The following is a 21,265-nucleotide window of genomic DNA, read 5'->3' as shown; positions in this document are numbered from 1 at the left end:
TACATTTTTGCAGTTACTCCCCTTACATCGGAAGTTGGAGGCGCGCTTACCATTCCGGTCCTATGTTTCACATAAATACATGTAGTATTTTAAAACAAACAGTGTATATTAAAGCTTACTTTACCAAATTCTTTATTAAGCTGAGTTTTAACAGTTTGAATTACATCTATGACGAAACAAGGTTCAGTTTCTTCGATTTTATAAAGAAATCTTTAATACGTGCACTTCGTCAAGTTCTAGAGTTTGGGAAAGAGGGGGGGGGGGGGTATAGCCGTATTTGATGTTTAGTTCTATCCAAATTATTATGCAATTAATACCGAGAATTTCAGAAGTAATCTGTTTTAAAAACAATGGACACATAGAACTAAAAGCAAAATGAATCAGGCACGCAGCATCGTAAAAAAAAGGGGGGGGGACAATTTCACAATATTGCCTGAAAATTGACAAGTAAATTTTAATCCAAAGTTATAAAAATCCGTGATGGTGTGTGTGGTGGTGGTGGTGGTGGAGGGGGGGGGGGGGGCTAAGGTTGTTCTCTCAGTTCAATTTTACACTTTCACTGTGTACAGTTCAAGACAATGTTATTTTTTTTAAAAAAAGAGGAGGGAGGGCAACCAATCTGTCTAAAAAATCGACCACTGTACGTAAAAATTTATCAACTTTACATGTAATGATAAAAGGCGTAGAGCCATTATTGCTACGTGCCTGATAATTATATAAGTGATCATTTGAGTAATTGCAGTACAGTTCAGTCCATGTTTTTACAAATACAACGGCTAGTGTCACAATTTCCCTTGCATTTACAGCGAAAAACGTTCAAAAGTTTATCTGGCGCGACTTGTAATTTAGTTTTAACGGATACAAGAATTGCTGAAAGCAGTGATAAGCCCCAATTCGAAGGATCCAAATCCACTCTATGACTTAAAGAATTCTTGCAGTGCTCCTTTTCTGCAGCTGTAGTTAGTAGTTAGTGGCAATGACTGAACTTATAAAAATGATATTGTGTTAGACAATACTTCACAAAGCAAATCTCCTATAAGTGTCTATGGTATTCCATCGTACATAGTCGATATGACATCGACACCAGAAGATATCTTTTTCTCTATGAAATCCTCATATAGGAAGGTGAAGATAACGAACAGTGATCCATCTCGTAACTCCTATAAGCAATACAAAATAGAGAGGTGGGCAAACACACGGACCCCTGGATATACCAGAAGTGGGATCAGGTGCCTATGGGCTATAAGGAGTAAGCACCCCCTGTTGACCGGTTACACCCGCCGTGAGCTCTATATCTTAATAAGGCAAACGGAGTTACCCTTTTTAATATCATTGTGCCAAAAACGGCCTAACAATCTATATGAAACAAGTCAGACAGATTTGATCCAATGATAGGTTGTATTGGCAAAGTAGATTGTTATAACGACCATATAATTCGCGAAATGCTGACTTTAAATGAAACAGTTGAAACCCCTTCACCATCAACTTGTTTGTCAGTAGCTTGCCTCCATTTAAAAACTAATCATACACATAATTTTTTCGCGATTTGTCTACATTTTGACTATACAGGACCCGTTCCGATGCCGAACATTCTTGACGTTGTGTCGCATCCTGTGAATGCATGTAGAAAGGGCAAGGATTGACAAACTTCGTTTCCTAAAAAGACGTCTGGTTTTAACGATATTCTTCACTTAGGGGCAAGATCAAAAATTCAATGTCTCACAAAAAACTAAGTTCACAGTTAATATGACAAATGTTGAAACTAATCGAATAACAAGAAAAGAAACGTACGATTATAAATAACACTCTGTATACCTTTTCTACTGTTTATTCACAAATGAAAGTATACATTAAATCTATTAAATGTTCATTAATATGTTTTAAATATTATGTGGTATTCAACAGTCGCTTGTCTTTTTCCCTTTTCCACTAAAGTGTAATCGATGTCGGATGACAGAAACTTACGGGAGTTTTTATTCCCCTCCCCCTAACTAATTGAATTTAAATTTTCATCCGACATTGATTTCATCCCTTAGGGCAGTTATGTTTATTTCAGAGTTCGTTGCTATTTCTGTGCTTTATATATAGACATTTAAAACACAATGTGCATTTTGTATGATCCTCTAAAATTTACGATCAATAACTGTATCCCATTTCCATTCTCAATGATCGTGTGCCAGCGTGGCGAGAATTCCATCGTCATCGAAAACAAGTTTTGTCTTGAATAGATGGCCGGGCGGTCTAGCGCGCTGTTCGCATGCTGCTAGGAGATGTGGTTCCGCAGGTCGTGAGCCCAAGACTTATTAGAAAGAGTAACTACTAGATTTTACATCACATCATGATACTATGCGCAAGTGTTTACTTACATTGATTTTTATTATTTATATTATCAATGTTTTATTATCATTATTATTACCCATGAATGACTCCCCAAACCTGAATTTGAAAAAGAAAAGCAAAAATACTTTACTTACTTAGTTTGATAAAAGTTTTTAATACAAAACGCTTGCTCAAATGATGAAGATACAAAATAACTGAAACTTTTAACCCGAATGGCTTTCCATACTTTCTTTCTTAACAACCGTAATTCCCTCTTGTAAATTGACACTAATTCTTTAAGATTTCATTTATAATTGATTATTCATAACTTTTAAAGTAAATATTGTGTTTTATAATTAAAATGAATTCAGTAGAGGGTCAAACAAAATATTTTGAAGCTTTATTCGCGAAAGTTCCCCGGGAATGGAAGTCGGCAAAGAATATGAGATGCAGAGCAATATTGTATGTATATAGAAGGTCTTAAAATCACTTTTTTAATACAACTGTTAAGCTGTTTAATCGCGTTTTTTATTACATGCACTTTAGATCGTCGTGTATAACTTGATTCCGATGACTGTCACAGTTAAGTTACTCCCCTTTACGTGTACGGCGTGCCGTAAACACCACAACATATCGATGGTTTACTAAAATATTTAAGTCTAAATTTGAAATATTTCCCATTGTCCGATTTTGTCCGATTTTTTGTATGTTGTTAATCACGCTTTTGTTTATTAAATTCCATCGAGTTTGTTTCTGTTGCAATTAATTTGAGGTGATTTGCTAGATTGACTAGACTAGCAACCGAAAACTATTATTAGGTGAGGGAATTTCCCTTGCTTTAAAAATAAACACCGAACTAAAATGACCTATGTACATATACATGACACGAAATAAAAAACGTAGTTTCCTTCTCCATAAGATACTTAAACTAGCCATATTTTCTGTAAAATTCAAGTTTACCACCACTAGCGCATTATAACCGTAATATTTTTCAGCAATCCGGAATATCGTTTTTTTTAAAATAAAAATAGTGCTCATAGCTCGCCCTAAAATATTTTTGCATTTATGGTCAATTGAAAAGGTGTATATTATAAAAATACTTTAAATATTTTGGGCGAGATGAAACCAGTATGACAAAACCTTTACAAAATAACCAGTTTTTGGTGGAAAATGACAGAAATACGGTACCATATCCGGTTCTAGTATGTATACAGCTTTAGTTGTGCTCCTATTTTTAAAATCTAACATGTTTTTTTAAGCCCCGGATTCTGATACATATTTATAACACCAATACTCCTATTCAACACTTACTTTCATTTTTATATATTTTAAGGGCCATAATATGGGGTTTGTGGCTCTGGTCCTTTGACAATTTTATATCTATGTCAGCAGACGCAATTTTGAGGTTTTTGCGTTGTTATTGTTTGTTTGTTTGACGACATCTGATCCGTCACGGTGTGGGGAAGTAAACTTAGCCTGATTCTTTTGTTTCAAAGTCAATGTCGCTTATTTTCACTTCATAAGCACAAAAACTTCTTTTGAAATAACTTTGGTTACAATCACATGCCCTTTTCCGTCAATTTTAAGAGTCGTCAACTTAAAAAAGATTACGTTTTGTTTATTTGGCGCATGAATCCATGTGACTTACCTACATAATTTGCATAATTATTAATATGTACAACGAGTTCATATCGTTTTTCCGAACCCGCATTATGAACCCGGAAATAGTACTGTTTTCTGATAAATAAATCATTTCACCCCCTCTCTAAATGTCCAGGCAACCAAAGAACGTACAAAAAAGTAAACCCCAGTCCCTCAGTATTTCCGTCTCCGGTGTCTTTCACAAATGTACGAGTGAAGAGTAAAAGGTTAAATAGATTTACTGTGCGATTCACGGTCACTATAATTAAAAAAAGTACACCTATTTCATACAACCAATATATATAACAAATCCAGAGAGTGGGCTATTTGAAAAAAAAATCAACTTGACATCTTTTAACCTAATCAGTTCTCAGGTTTGTCTTCGTATGGTCAGACTTACTGAAATTATTCACCACTATGGTGACATTGGTATTGGTATGGCTGATGTCCAATCGGATGTTGTGGAAACTTTTGCACAGCATTTCTTGCCTTAAAAATCAAATTCAAGCGTTTTTGTTTTCAAATGAAAGATAGGGAGAGAGAGAAAGAAAGTGAAAAACATATAAGAGAGAGAGAGAGAGAGAGAGAGAGAGAGAGAGAGAGAGAGAATTTACACTCAGGAATTTGTACATACTTTGATAAAATGGTGCTTTATTTCTGGCATTGACGAAAACTTTGAGTAAAAGGAAAACGAAACTTCCTTGGGGATCCGGGTTATATTAGGTCACCAGTACCCTTTGCTTGTCATACGAGACGACTAAATTGATGGGAACAGTCCTTCGGACGAGACAGCAAAATCCGAGGGTGTCCATAAAACGCGCAACGGAAAACGGAACGGAAGACGGAAACTATTGTATGCAATAATGTTAGGAGGAGGTCTGCATTTGGTAAAATCAAAAGGCTTATAGTGAAGAAGGGAAGCAGACATTATAGAGAGAACGGGAAGTAATCCACAGAATTCACCACTTCATATAGTTCATATTAATGCAAATGTACTTTAAAAGCATTCACCTACCATGAAAAATATTAAGCAAGCGCCTTTGGATACCATCGTTTTCCCCGCCTTTGTCACCCCACCCCCTATTGTGACTGTATGTTGTTTCCCAATTAAAGAACGAAAAGAAAAGAAAACTATTGAAAAAGACTTGAATTATAGTTTAACCTCTTTCAAATTATATATCCAAAGAATATTCCCCCCCTCCCCGAAAACAAGATTGTAAAAGATAAAATATTTTTTCTACAATTTCCCCCAAATATAGTCTTTTTAAATCGGCCTTGCTTTTATTCGCACTAGATATCTTTAAGATCATTGAATTTGAATTTAGGTGTGGAAACATAAAGATCCCTGCTCAAAGGTCGTAAGCGCCGAACATAGGCCTAAATGCTGCAGTCATTCGCCAGCAATGGTGACGTCTCCATATGAGTGAAACATTCTCGAGCGGGACGTTAAACAACATACAATCAACCAATCAATCAAAGCACAAATGAAATAGCGCGTTGCGTCTGACCGAACATTATAGGCAAAACGCTATATGAACCGCAAGCCCCGGTATTTTATAACTTAGTGCATTTGATCACCGTGATGACAGGATATACCGATTGTTGTTACTGGTCTGCTGTCAAAGGTCAAGGTCGTTGTTTTCGTTAACAGGGAATTTTGCAGGTCGAATACTGACAGAGTTATTGGGGCTAGGACCGTCAAACTCGTGCACATACAATTATGTACTTTGCGGCAAACAACGATGATTTATCAAATACTCATTCAATTCATATTATTTGTAATTATAAAAAAACTTTACCTTTCACAGCATACATTTCTCCTTCCATTATAAAGATGTCATTGTGGTCGTGTTGTCCAATGGTGGACCTGGCACACTGAGGTCTCAGCTCGTACACAGTCTCGGGCCCGTATATACCCTCCTCCTTTCTGGTCATCCTGGTCCAACTCGCTGCTCCTAGTTTCGTTATATCTCCTTTATCTATCTCACGACGTAGATCGCTGTACACATGTTTTCTTACTTCGTCTGATTGGAGTTTTTCCGTTGGTATGTTTACTAAAATGATGTATATATGCGGTATTTTATGTAAAGACTAATAATAAATTGTAGTGTATTGGAATAATACGATTGATACAGCACCATAAAACCAAAAGGTTTAAAATAAATAAATTAAAATCACAGTTACACAATTCCTTCATTTTTAAATGTTTGATTCTCAATGCAAAATATAACAGACATCACTTTATCAGGTGCGTGTGATACGTAATCAGTATGTGTGTACTCCACACAGAGTGTAACACTGGGAGTCCTGTATCTGTACTATAGCATGTTAATTATGCTGAATTTTCTTCATGCAAAATATAAAGTTACATGTTTAACCAATGATTCGAATATTTTAAGTATGAATTTTGGATAAAAATAATTGTATGATTTGTGTGAAGTAAGCTGCAAAATCAATGACGAACTTGACAGGTGCAATGTATAGTATATACCGTATAAGACACGGTATGTACACTTTTAATATTAAGGATGACAACTAATGCGCTTTAGAAGGAAAAAAAATATTTTGAGAATTACGTTTTACATGAAAATAGATGTGTATCTATGGAAGTATTTTCAGCATGGGTAGGTGAGTGTCTGGGAGACCTTGATGTCCCCTTCACCCCCCCCCCCCTCTCAAGTTGTCATTTTCCAGCATAATATACCACAATGATCCCTCTAGATCTCCAAAGAATTCCATGTATGCAATTGTAATACAGTCTTATTGAAACTGAAAATATCTATAAATGTATCATTCAAGCAAAAAACTAACCACTCTGAAAGCTACTACTACACCCACAAAGTGTTCCGTTCACCTCTATCGTTTCGGGGTGTTGCTAAAACGCAGAACGGAAAACGGAGCGGAAGCTAATGCCTCCTTCACAAGGATTTGCATTAAATTTTACTTTGCATTAAATTCAATGCGAAGTAAAATAATGCACATTGAATTAATTTAAATTACATAGCGTTCACACGGCGGTAAAGCGATGTAACCTAATGCACATTAAATTTGTATGTATTTTTGAATTAACGGGCGCACGAAATAGTTCTTTTTTTAAAGAATTACTATATCTTTGAAGAAATCTTTCTATAGATATTCTAATGAATAATGTGTATATATACATAATTTACTAAACTTACCACTGGTGAAATTTACTATCCAAGGATCTACACACACAAAGCCACTCTAATAGTGAAACTTACCCACCGCCCAAAACATGTAAGTTATTTAAAAATTGAACAGCACTTTTAAACTGTTGGTGGTCAATATGAATGGATCTAGATTTGGGACAAATTCTTTGAATCGCGCTAGCTGTTCAATTCTTATATTTATATTCATTTACTAAATTGATTAATCATATGTTCTAGAACACGTGTTCTATGTTATGACTTAAATTGAAGCCACTACCATTGGTTACTATTTTTATCATTCAACCTGTAAAATAGGTATTCAAGCAAAGCACGATCTCCCTCATTCGAAGGCTTTTCTGTGTCGCATTTACACCCCCTCCCACCCACAGTTTGCACAAAGTTACGATATTGTTTTAGTTATGAACGTATCATGTGCTTCTACTAATATGTATTTTTTTATTATTACAGATGAAGTTGAAATGAAAACTGTAATATATCTATACGTTTAATAAATATGAGCATATAAGCGCTTCTTTCTCTTAATATGTCTGTTGTTATATTGTAAATAATTTATGTTCGTTTGAGTGGAACGAATTAGAACATAAATCACCGTTTGTTTACATTGCTTATATTCCTCGGGGGGGAGGGGGGGGGGGCTTATTGGAACAGCGTCCCGGATTGTGAACTTGCACGTCAAAATATAGTGCTCATAAAAAGAACTAAATGCATTGTTAATTCGACAAATTTAATGGATAAGTTATTTCTAAGGAATTTAAGAAATATGATTTTTAAAATAAAACTTCACAATAAAAGTAACTTTAATAAGTTATCCTGAATTCAAGTGTCTCCTGGGTACTGTAGATCTGAATATCGGGAAGTGCCAAGGATTTAAAACTGATGAAAAAATGTGAGCAATTTAATGCAAATGATATGATGCAAAACAAAGATTTTGTCCTCGTTTTCTGGGGTTCTTCCTTCTTCTGTTTTTTTTTTTTGTTTTTTTTTTTGTTGTTGTTGTTGTTGCACATAACGAATTCCTCATTCGACACTACTTCGGCAGATTTTGATACTCTCTGGTACCCTACATCTAGCCTCGGATGTATGACGGTAAGTGGTATGTAGCTACGCCTAACATTTACCATGCGGTCGTCTATTTCCTCCCTCGGAAAAAAAAAAACACATCCGCTTTCAAGAAGTAGTGATCAGAAAAACTTTTTTTTTTAAATGAATTTATCGAGTCTTCTATTTCGAGGGAAAAAAAACCCCACAATTCTCAAAGAGCAATAGTTACAAACATTGAGAGTGTTAAAAAATATAATAGACCGGTAAAAGCCGACCCATTCTATGATAATATGTGAAGACCCATAACATCTTACAACACGACTTTAAAATAGGCAATTCATTTAACACGGGAAATATAAATCATTTGTGGTACTTTCCAAACTATTTATTTCTTTTATCTACGGGGTTGTCAATGAAGTATAACACAGTGACAGCGACATTTTTCCGGAAGCATTATGGGTAGTCCCCATCATCTTTCAGCTGATGAAGAGCAAATCACGTGACTCAATTGTATAATCATTGGAGCGAGCTCGTTGCGTCGCTTCGCTACGCAAGCTTCGCTTGCTATAATTTGGGAGAAGTCGCATGCGTTTCTGCGCGATTTATGTCTGTTATTGCGGTAGTGTTGTAATAAAGAATGACGTCTTTTGTGTATCTGTACGGAAGCCGATAGATGCCAGGGTATAGAATTAATATTTGTTTAACTGGCGGCCGCCACTTAATTTAACTGGCGGTCGCCACTTATTATCTGGCGGCCGCCAGTTAATCACTCAATTTAAATCATTTATATGACTGTCACCAGTTATTCAACTCCTCTCTCTTTCTCTATCTCTCTCTCAAAATGAAAGGGGTGCAATCCCTCCCAATGCTTAGTAATATGTATGTGACATTTATATATACACAATTAAGAGCATTAAATCATTGTTTTTCGATTGTACTATTAAATACGTAGAACCACGGGGCAGACCCTCCATTTTTTTGACAACGTTCAATTTCTGTTATTTTCACGTGCAAACTAAATTATTTTCACATGTGAAATTAGATTAATTGGTGGATTGGCCCCCATCCCACTCTTTTGGTGGTAGTAATGAATGGTAAAAATGGAATAATGAATTAACTGATCAATTGAAGGATAAACGGAGTCCTCTCCTTCCAATTTAGGAGTACGAAGTTTGGACAAAAGAGACATTTTAGGTTCCTTTTCTGCTTGTCAACAATTGTAGAAGTCAATTTCTCCTCCGACTGTCCCTATACACTTTGAAAATTGATGCTGCGTGTTTGCGTACTATTCTAAATCTTTCCAAAATAATTACTCAGCGATACGAATTACATTGCTTTTGCCATTGGGAGCCGCCATATATAAATTAAGTGGCGGCCGCCAGATAAAATAACTGGCGCCCGCTACTTAATTTATTTGGCGGCCGCCAGATAATAAGTGGCGGCCGCCAGTTAAATTAAGTGGCGACCGCCACATAAATTAAGTGGCGGCCGCCAGTTAAATAAATATTAATTCTATACCTTGGCACCTATCGGCTTCCGTATATATGTTTATTTTTTTGTACAAGGCTTTACATACTATATTTTTCATGATCACAAAAAAATAATTCATGGTATGATATGTAAAACTTCCGACCATAATTTCTAAATGTAAAAACCTTTGCACTATACATTTTCGCATAGCAAAGCATTCTATAATTAGAAGACAGAATATCAATAGTATTTGACAAGCAGTGTGTGCTATACACGTCACGCCATCAAGCTGTATGTACACGGACTGCACGATAACTGAACACGGTCATAAGATGTCAAACTGCAGGGGCGGATCCAGGAATTTTTGAAAGAGGGGTTCTACCATTAATTTTGGCTTTCAAAAGAGGTAGGGTGGGTGGTTCCACCCTCAAAATGCGTTATTTTTACCCTTTTTAAGCAAAATTTTCTGACGAAAGAGGGATGTGTGCTATCCCTGGAACTTCCTCTGGATTCGCCCCTGAGTTGGAGCATTACATTGAGCATTGAAAACTTTTGTCAAGATTTTAGGGTTGGGGAAAAGGGGAAGGGGGGGGGGGGGGGTTCCAGCCGTATCTAATGTGAGCAGCCGGAGAAGAAGTTGGTTTCACAATTGTCTGAAATTTCTTATCTTGTAAAATTCAAAAATTAAATCAAAACTCTAATTTTGGTTGTAAGGGGACACGGGTTGATCCTTTATTTCAATTTTTCGGTTAATTTAATTATATTTCCTCTACAATTCACTACTATTATTCAAAACAAGGATCAGGAACTAGCCTATAGATCGAACGTTAAAAATGACCAACTTTGCCGGTAAAAATAGTGGAAAAAGAACGATGTCGAAAACCCCCAGCTATTTGATGTTTTAAAAGTTGATTTAAATTTAAAAAAAAAAATGAAATATTGAATTGCACATGAAAAAATACCAAAATCCAACCCAGATTTCAACTGAAAGATTACATTAGATAACAATACAATATACATATATACATGTAATTAACATTGTCCAGGCGCGGATCTAGAAATAAAATGGAGGTGGGGTGTGAACCAGAGGATTAAGTTGTTGATATCATGATATGTGTATTATACTATTGTATATTTTTATCGTCTGCATTGGGTTTTATAGGTTAGCTACCAAAAAAAAAAATACTATTTATCAACGAATACGTGATGATATGAGAATAAAATGTTTTGTTATACTTATTAGATCTGGTTTCGTTATTTATTACAATCTAATTAAAATCAGATCCTATGATCCGCTCATCTACTGTCGCTATGTGTAGCGATAATAGATGAGCGGATCATAGGCTCTAGTTTTAATTAGATTGTTAATTATTAGTTATTTCTTTCCATATAAATTGTTTATGGGAACTGTTTTGCGGTTTGGTGTAACTTTTTTACCTCGGATAATCCTGATCTTTCGAATTACAAGAAGGCTTGAGACCCATGAGGTATGCTGAAATCGGTGTTTATAGTTTCCCAACAGTAACAGCTTACTAACTAGTGCAAAAATTTGTTTTTCTTTCGATTATGGAGAGAAAACGTGTCCAACATTACTCAGAGTTTGTTTTTAACAAATAATCTGAATGATATTGCTCCAGGAAATCAGGAAATATAATTACGAATAAAGATGTATTACCTTTAGGTATCTAACATCAGAAAGAAATCTCTAATCAAAATACTAAGAATCTGTTTGGATATCCCGCATAAACAGACCCCCCCCCCCCCCCGTGATCTAGAGGTTGTGGAAGTTTCAATTAACTGAACTGCTTAGCTGAGAATCTCGTCATGGAAACATTACCCCCCCCCCCCCCCGAAAATATGTTTGATAAGTCTTGCCTGATTTTTAGATTTTTATATCATCATACAAGTGCATTTTAAAAAATGTACAATGTATATTATCTAATGTAATCCCTGTCTTTGAAAAAGGATGATTTTTATTATCTCCCGTTTCTTTAAAGTGTATTGAAACATGCGATATAACGATACAGGCGTGGTCATTCATTAATCAGTCTGTAGTTATGTTGAAATCAACAAAACCAATATCCAAGTGAAATAATCGTTATTCCATGACGATATAACTTTTGCATATAATTTTATCTTATTTCTAAAGCTTATAAATATATATACAGTTTACTCCGGATATAATGAAAATCAGGGGACCGACCTGAATTGTTCATTATATCCAAAGTTCAATATAACTAATGCTGAACTACTGTACACAAATATTGCTACTGGGGGATTTATTTAAACCTCAATATAACAGATAGTTCAATATAAGCGACTTCAATATAAGTGGAGTGGACTGTATTCAGATCTGTTTCCGTCGGTGGGTTTCATTTTGTGGATTAATTTTTCAAATGTGATTTCTTTAATTTGTGTGAAATTTTGTTACTTCATTTCAGTGAATTCTAATATTCCATTGGACGAAATGTTTTTACAGGTAACAGGTTAAACCACAGCTAGATATAGAATATAAAGTGTCATCTCTTTATTACAACTAGAATCGTATTAACCAATAGTTAAAAGGTATGAGGGAGACATTCATTCTTAGGGATGTCTTGTTATTTCTCTGTTCTTTATGAATGATAATTAATCGCATCACGCTGAATAAAAAAAAAAGGCAAACAAGAGAATAAACATCCCCACTATACTTGGATCTCACAGCTCTCCATATCCTAAATAGTATCCACCTTTATGGACAGTAGCACTTTGCCTAAATTGAGTTATTTGTAATTCTAAACCAACGTCTTTAAACTTAGTTCCATAGATTTGGTTTTTAGCTCACCTGAGCTGATAGCTCAAGTGAGCTTTTCTGATCACCCGTTGTCCGTCATCCATCTGTCTGTAAACTTTCACATTTTCGACTTCTTCTCGAGAACCACTAGACTAGTTTCAACTAAACTTGGCACAGAGCATCTTAGGGGCAAAGGCATCCAAGTTTGATCAAATGAAGGACTGCGCCCTTCTCCAAAGGGAGATAATAGCAAAATGGTAAAACATATCAACAAATATTAAAAATCTTCTTCTCTAGAACAACTGGGCCATTTTCAACCGAACTTGGCATAAACCATTCTTGGGTGAAGGGAATTCAAGGTTTTTAAATGATGAGCCACACTCCTTTCCAAGGGGAGATAATAGCAAAATAGTGAAAATACGTTAAGAACATTTCAAAATCTTTTCCACAACCACTGACCAATTTCAACCAAACTTGGCACAAAAGATCGTTGGGTGAAGGGGATTCAAGTTTGTTCAAATGAAGGGTCACACTTCTTTCCAAGGGAGGTAATAGTAACATAGTTAAAATGCATTGACGACTTTTGAAAATCTTCTTCCTGAGAACCACTGGGCCAATTTCAACCAAACTTGGTACAAAGCATCCTTTAATAAAGGGGATTCATTTTTTTTTAAATTAAGGACAACGCCCTTCTCCGAGGGGATATAATAGCAAAAATAGTGCAAATACATTAAAAATCTTCTTCTTCAGAACCACTGGGCCAATTTCAACTAAACTTGGCACAAAGCATACTTGGGAGAAGGGGGTTCAAGTTGTTTTTCAAATGAAGGGTCATGGACCCTTCAAAGAGAAGATGGAGAAAAATGCAAAAATAGGATGAGGTTCTTTAAAAATAGCTGAAATTTACATGAAAACTCCCTGACATAGTGCAGATTCACGTTTGGTAAAACGATGACCGCTTGGGGTAGGTAGAGGCCACATTAGATTTACATGCGAATATATATGTAAAGTATTTGATAATCTTCTTCTCAAGAACCACTGGGCTAGGAAAGTACAGATTTACCCGAAAGCGCCCTGGCATAGTACATATTTAAGTTTGTTAAAACCATGGTCCCCGGTGAGTATGATAGGGCCAAAATAGGGGATCAATGTGTTACATACAATTACTTTGGGAAAATCTTTAGAAATCTTCTTCTCAAAAACCATTGAGCCAAAGAATTTTATTGGTGATGAAGAAAAAACTATTTACCACGTCAATAATGTAATATGTAGAATCTTTTTGAGATAGGTCAGCGTGATTCCTTTCCCGAATTCTTTTTAATCTCAAGATTATCACAGCATGCTTTTTATGGTTGAATCATCATATAAAGGGGTTAATACCATGCTTACGATTTCGTTCAAACATCGCACACTTTTGACAAAGCGGGTAGTGTTTATGTGCGTCTATCGCCTCGTGTAAATCGTTCATTGATTCGTGCAATCCGTTCATCGTCCCGTGGAAACCGTTCATCGTTCCATGTAAACCGTTCATTGATCCATGTAAACCTTTAACTGCCCCGTATAAACCGTTCGTCACCCCGTATAAACCGTTCATCACCCTGTGTTCACCGTTCATCACCACGTGTAAACCGTTCATCGTTCCGTGTAAACCGTTCATTGATCCGTGTAAACCGTTTATCTCTCCGTGTAAACCGTTCATTGATCCGTGTAAACCGTTCGTTGATCCGTGTAAACCGTTCATCGTTCCGTGTAAACCGCTCATCACTCTATGTAGACCGTTCATCGTTCCGTGTGATATATATGTGTGTAATTTTTTTTAAATCCCAGTTTTGGAGGTTTTGGTTGGTTGAAAGTTTAAGTCAGGTGGTTTTCTTATAGTTGTTTCTAGTTTATTCAATTATTTTTAGTATAACACTTTTTTTCATTTAAGCTGAATGGTTGCATTTACTATATACTGTGATATTTCTTTTTATGGGACTTTAATTATTGCAGTGCAGGTCAATTTATTTTAATCCCATTGATGTCAAGTATGAATGATATGAGATTATCAATTCTTTTGCATATTATACTCTAAATATAATTAGGAATATTATTTCTTGTATAGAGTCACCCGATGTGTTGATTGGTCGTACTGCTCTGGTACCACAGATTGGGTAAGGGAGGATATATGATTAGGAATAGCATACATGTGTGTGTATTCTGCACGTATAGCGTCATCTCATTATCTGTATGTATTTATATGGTATATTCATTTTATATTGAATTAATAGCAAAGATTGGCAATTTATATTTCATTCTTATCAAATCATGATACATGTACTTATAGCAAAGGTAATTTAGTTTTTACCATTTCTACAACACGAAGATATTTTCTGTGATATTTATATAAGTGAAATTAGCTGTCTTTGTTTCATGTCACTATGTTTTATTTTATTGTGGATTGAATGTGAAGGTATGCTTCTTTCTGACTATAATTTACAGTGCAATCAATACAATATTGAAAGCAGCGATTGTGTTTTTCTGTATGGTCACTTGGAACCCGGTAACAAACCGTTCATCGCTCATTGTAAACCGTTCACTGTACCGTGTCAACCGTTTATCGCCCCGTGTAAACCGTTCATTGTTCTGTGTAAATTGTTCATAGTTTCATGTAAACCCTCCATCATCCTGTGTAGAGTTCGTTTCGTACGGTGTAAGTGGTGTAGCAGCATATTTCAGGGTCTGCTTTATATTCCAATATTTACAAGAAAGAGTGGAAGAACATTTCCCGGGATACTATATACTTCTGATTTCATTTCATAAATTTCCGTTTTTGAGGTCCATATTTGGAATAAGACAAATTTGATTATCTAAAATGAATGACGGGCTTTCTGGGTTGTAAGCCAATCGTCCTGAGGGACAAAGGCCCTCCATTACTGTGTAATGTCCCATTTCTTACTAAGTGAAATGTAACATGGGTTAACTGTCGTCACAACTGAGCATTAACATAGGATTTGTATTGTTCATTTTACATTCAGGGAATTACTGTGTACTCAGTACGCATTGAACACGGTTTTACATTGATGTTGCATGTTACTTTATACAAATCATGCAGAAAATTACTCTGTAATACAAACTTAAAATATGCTTCATACTCCTAAATTGGAGGGAGGGGGTCCTGCTCGTCATTCAATTCATTAGTTCATTCATTATTATATTTTTAACATTCATTGATGTTATCAAAAGAATATATTGGGGACATAAAGGATATTACAAATTCCATAAACTATGTATTTATTTAATGCAAATTATAATAATCGTATTAACACGCCTTGGTTATTTCATTATCTCAAAATATCGATAACGCAATTTATGGAAGACAAACGCTTTTCCGTTTCTTTTAAAATTAATTTTGAATGTTATATTCTTCTTAAACATAGAGTGATACTTAATATGACTTAACTTCTTAAACTATCACAGATAATTATGCATCTCTTTAAAATATTATAGATAATGACGTAACAATGCAAGGTGAAAATGTATCTCTTTATGCTATTATAGATAATGACGTAACAATGTACATGTATATCCTTAAACTATTATACATAAAGACGCATCTCGTTTAAGTATCATGGATAATGACGTATCTCTTTAAACTATTATAAATAATGACGTATCTTTTAAAACTAATATATTTATATAGTCATGTAGTTCTTTAAACTATCATAGATAACGACGTACACATGTAGCTCTTTAAACTATTATATATAATGACATATCTTTTAAAACTATTATATAGTCATGTATCTCTTTAAACTATCACAGATAATGACACATTTTCTTACACTATTACAGACAGTGATGTCATACTTACATATCCAGGACGCTGCGCTCTGTACGTCCTCGTCCTCTATTGTTGGGTGGATGAGGATGTCCATCTGTAATCGGTACACCAGGGAGGGATAGAGATCACCAAAACAATGAACATAAACATGTTTTGAATCTCTAAACATATACCAGGTCGTGCAGTAATCCCTCACTATGGTCATACAAAACAAAGTCAACATGTAACTGTGGTTAGATAACTTTGATTCTGTGATCTTCCCGAACTCGTACATAACATCCTCAACGTACTTTTTAGAGGTAATATTTAGATGTCGGTCGTTATTTTGTATTAACTCAATGCTCTTTAATTTGTCGATATCATGTTTTGTATCCGTTACAGACACATTTTCGGCATCAAAGAGTTTTTCCCGGATATCGTTAAGTGTTGACAACCATTGGTCACTGTCCCTCCAGCTGATTTTGTTACCGTCATAACACAACAGCGAGTACAAAATGGCTTTCTGGTTGTCTGGTAGGGATCCAATCCTATCTGTATGAAAGGAGAAAAAGTTAAATCTGATAATGCATCACAATACATAAACTGAAGTCACTGTTGGTCAGTCTTCAAATCCAATCTGATTAAAACCAGATCCTGAGATCCGCTCACTTAGATCGCTACATTAGTGTTGCGATCTAAGTGAGCGGATCTCAGGATCTGGTTTTAATCAGATTGTCTTCCAAATCAAACACGTTAAGGGATCGCGTTTGAATGTGTCTAGCTATTTGAAGACTAATACAAAGCACAACACGATAACCTGTAATGAATTATTATGTTGTTACATGTACATCACATGCATCATGTAAGCCTGACAGGAATTTATGAATGTCATGTTCACTACCGATACTGTAGATCACGATATATTTCTAATATAAAATAGTAGGTACATAAACAATTACCTTAGATCATATTAACTTCAGGTGTTGAGCTATTGGTATAACACCTTGAGAATTGTTGGGACATATTTTTTCCATTACATTATTACACATTCCGTATTGATGGAATCGACAAAGATACTAGTATGACGATGTGCACACCCTGCAGAGGTAAAAATGCAACTTATCTCGGGCGTAGAATTGGAATGTTTATATGTTTAAAATACCTTTATTACATGTTGACTATATGCTGCTAACTTCAAACAATAATCATGGTGAACATCCATTTGTTTTGTATATATGTTCAATATATGATAACCATATGATACTAAACAGGTGTTTAACATACATTATTGTTTCAATAAAGGAGATGGCACATTAAGGCCCATGAATTATACATGTAGCTATCCAATACTAACATATCCTTGTATATTTGACTCACCTTTTAAACGTAAAACTTATATGGTACCAATTCTAATGCACCAGATGCGCATTTCTACGAAAGCCCAGAAGGCTCATTCGAGATTCGAAATTCAAATTACGAGATTCGAAATTCAGAATACGAGATTCGAATTTCGAAATTCAAAATCCAAATTAACCAATCAAAATGTAGGTCACAATAGATTAAAGGGTAGAGAGTACATGCATAAACTTAAAATATGACAAAAAGCTTATTCTTCTAATATGTTTACCAAACAACGAAACATTTCTTTTAAAACTATAAATGTTATGATGTATGCTTAGCATGCAGACAGGCCCGTAGCTCTGGGTGTTTGGGTCAAGTACTTATCTATTATATATAAACAATAGAGGAAATTTGAACCATGAATAAATATTTATCTCCGATATATCTTCTTTTTACAATTTTTTAGGGCCCAGGAAGCTAAACTACACGTGTCATTACGACAGAAAAATAATCTATCCACGTTTTAAAAATTATCTTATCCCACAGCTTCATATTATGGGCAATATTTTGACATTATAAATCATGTCATTATATGCAAATAGGCCTGTAGAAAGTCAGGTTCATAGAAAGCGGGGAGGGGGGGGGGGGGGGGTGGAACCAGGTCGAATACACCTCAAAGAGTACACTTTAATTGAAATGAAATCGAAGGTTATATGAATAAAATTAACTTATGACACCCCGTAGCAACGTATTCTGATTTTAGATTAATCTATAGGTTTACCTGCATACCATTTTTTTTCTGCCTGAAATTAGGCCTATTTTACATGAAGATAACTGTACATGTCTGTGTCAACAATGACACAGGCGCATGGGTTCAGCCCCCGCCACCATCACCCGAATAGCGTACTTGAGTTGATTTAATTAATTTTGTTCAAAATTTCTCTGATGCATGTCACAATGTCTTGCCTACCCCAAAAGGCCAAAAATAGCTCAAAAGAAGCATTTTTATTAAAAAATTTAAATTCATAAAAAGGGCTTATTTTGATTTACTTTGGACTTTTTGGGTATGCAAGACATGGTTGATATTCATTAAAGAAATGTTCAACAAACATACTTATAACTCATGTGGCTTATTCGACGCAAGGGGGGGGGGGTACCCAAGCACTGTGAACTACATGTATGAAGGAAACATTACAATGTAATTACCGGTATTGATTATCGAGTGTTTAACCAGACACGTAGCCAACCGGCAATTTCAAAAAGGGGGAATGGGAGGGGAAAACTAACTGTGAACAAACCACCCATTTTAGTGTTTGACCAAATATCCACAGGCACCTGAAGTCGACACTACTACCAACATCCATCCCCCCCCCCCACTTTCTGATTTTTTTTTTTTATAAAATTATTATTATTTTGCGGCGATGATTTCTCTAAGATATGTGTATCCCTTGTCTATCAGATCTCAATTTCGATTTATATAATCGTTTCACGCTTTTCGTAAGCTTTAGCCTAGACTTCTAATGGTGTAACAAAATGAAATTGTATTCTATTATACCAATACAAGGCCAATCTCTAAAGCTTACAAAAAGCGTGAAACGATTATATATAAATCGAAATAGGGATGGGATCGACAAAGAATCCACACATTTTGGAGAATTTATCGCCGCAGAAAAATAAATCAGAAGGGGGGGAGGGTGTTGGTAGTAGTGTCCATACTTCAGATGCCTGTACAAATATCTTCCTCACCCGTTCATTTTTTTATGCGCTGTGTGTAAATGATAGCACAGGCACCTGAAGTATGGATTATTACTACCCCCCCTTTCATAATTTTTTTGGGGGTGGCAATAATTTCCAGTGGCGGATTTAGACGGGGCGCAGTCGACCCCCCCCCCCTAAAAATTTCAAATTCAAGGTAAATTGCGGTATCTTGTTTCGGAAAATGTACTAAACGATAAAAGAAGTCATAGTTTCTTCCACTCCCGAAAAAATAAATGACAAAATCCTTTGATTTCTTGAATTACTTTATTGGGAGAACTTAATTTTTTCCAAAAACCCCTTAAAATTTGGGTCATCTTATTAATTTCACCTTATTAAATGATAGTAAATAGTACAAATGACTTAATAGGAGAAATATTTCAAGCCCCATAAAATCTGTAAAATCCAGGAGCTTCCGGGTGCTTCACCCCCTGGACCCCCACCAGGGTTCCGCCCAGGACCCACTGCCTCATAAAGTGGCGATTCCCCCGTAACCACCATTCCTGGATCCGCCCCTGATTTCTCTGAAATGTGTGAATTCCCAGTCTATCTCATCCCTTTTTCGATTCATGTAATCGTTTCACGCTTTTTGTAGGCTTTAGAGATTGGCCTTCTACTGGTATAATAAAATAAAAAAAGCGTGAAACGATTGCATGAATCGAAAAAAATATGAAAAGGGGGGGGGGGGTTAGTAATATCTATACTTCAGGTGCCTGTGAATGATAGAGAAAATTCGAACCATGAATAATTATTTTTCTCCCATCCATGTTGTCTCTTTTTATATTTGTTTCATGTTTCACAGGAAGCTTACTTAACTACGTCGTCATTAGTCATTACCACAGAACACTAATTTATCCACGTTTTAAAAAAAATAGCTTGTCCCATTGATTCATATTTATACATTTATATTCTATGTTCAAGTATATGTATTACATGTATTATATTACAGACAAAATTACCAGTCCCTGTGGTACGTAGGCTGATATAATATGAATCAGTGCATAGGATCATTTTTAAAACGTGTATAGATTAGTATACTGCCGTTATCATGCACGTAGTTCAGCTTCCTGGAGTCTAAAAATGTTTTTTAAAAAGACACAACATAGATCCGAGATAAATATATATTCATTGTTCGAATTTCCTCCATTGTTTATATACATTGTATAGATAACTGAAGAAAAAAAATCAAACTAGAATCAATTGTTGGAGGGGTTTCATCGGTTAATAGGCTTCATATACGATTTCACTTTAAGGTATATCACGATGTCTATTCGTCATTATTTGACCTGGTTATCACATACAGTGCAGAATTAATATGCAGGAGTTGGAACAAGTTTTCTGTCTGCCTCATTACCGCTTTCTTCGGGCCTGTTTGCATCCTAAGCATACATCAAAACATTTATAGTTTTAGAAGAAATATTTCGCTGTTTGGTAAACATATTAGAAGAATAAGCTCTCTGTCATATTTATGTTTACATGTATATGCATGTACCCTCTATTCTAACCTTTAATTTATTGTGACCTACATTTTTATTGGTTAATTTGGATTTTGAATTTCGAATCTCGTATTTTGAATTTCGAATCTCGTATTTTGAATTTCGAATCTCGAATGAGCCTTCTGGGCTTTCGTACATTTCGACAAATAATGTTTCTTCAGTGATAGTCAACCGAAAGTTTTGAAATCCGAAATAACAATAAACTTGTAAGGGCTATTTTATGGAAAAGCAGAGTGCCAAAAAAAAAGTTAAACAACATCATTCAGTAAATCAAAATGTTTATTAATAAGTATCAGTTTTAATATTTAGCATATTCGAAGTTCAGAGGAATATGACACAATTAATAAGACTTCCCAATTTACCATTTATTTTCTGGACATAAATAAACAAATTTTATGAATTTATTTCTTAAGGATGTGCTCTCGTGGTAATTTTA

The 21,265-nt window shown here is 35.2% G+C and overlaps 1 protein-coding gene across 3 annotated transcripts in view; it reads right to left on the bottom strand.

The window, feature by feature from the left end:
• Positions 1-21,265, bottom strand: part of LOC125675780 (uncharacterized) — a 113,941-nt gene that overhangs the window by 43,070 nt on the left and 49,606 nt on the right. For all 3 annotated transcript variants that reach the window (XM_056159303.1, XM_056159302.1, XM_056159304.1), the window contains exons 2-3: positions 16,289-16,789; positions 5,760-6,014 (exon numbers count right to left, since the gene is read on the bottom strand). In XM_056159303.1, the coding sequence (XP_056015278.1) occupies positions 5,760-6,014; positions 16,289-16,789 (756 nt within the window). The remainder of the gene's footprint in view (positions 1-5,759; positions 6,015-16,288; positions 16,790-21,265) is intronic.

The sequence above is a fragment of the Ostrea edulis genome, chromosome 3 (assembly GCF_947568905.1).
Source record: "Ostrea edulis chromosome 3, xbOstEdul1.1, whole genome shotgun sequence".
NCBI lineage: Eukaryota > Metazoa > Mollusca > Bivalvia > Ostreida > Ostreidae > Ostrea > Ostrea edulis.
The sequence above is the reverse complement of the archived record's forward strand: the minus strand, read 5'-3'. Positions and strand labels throughout refer to the sequence as shown.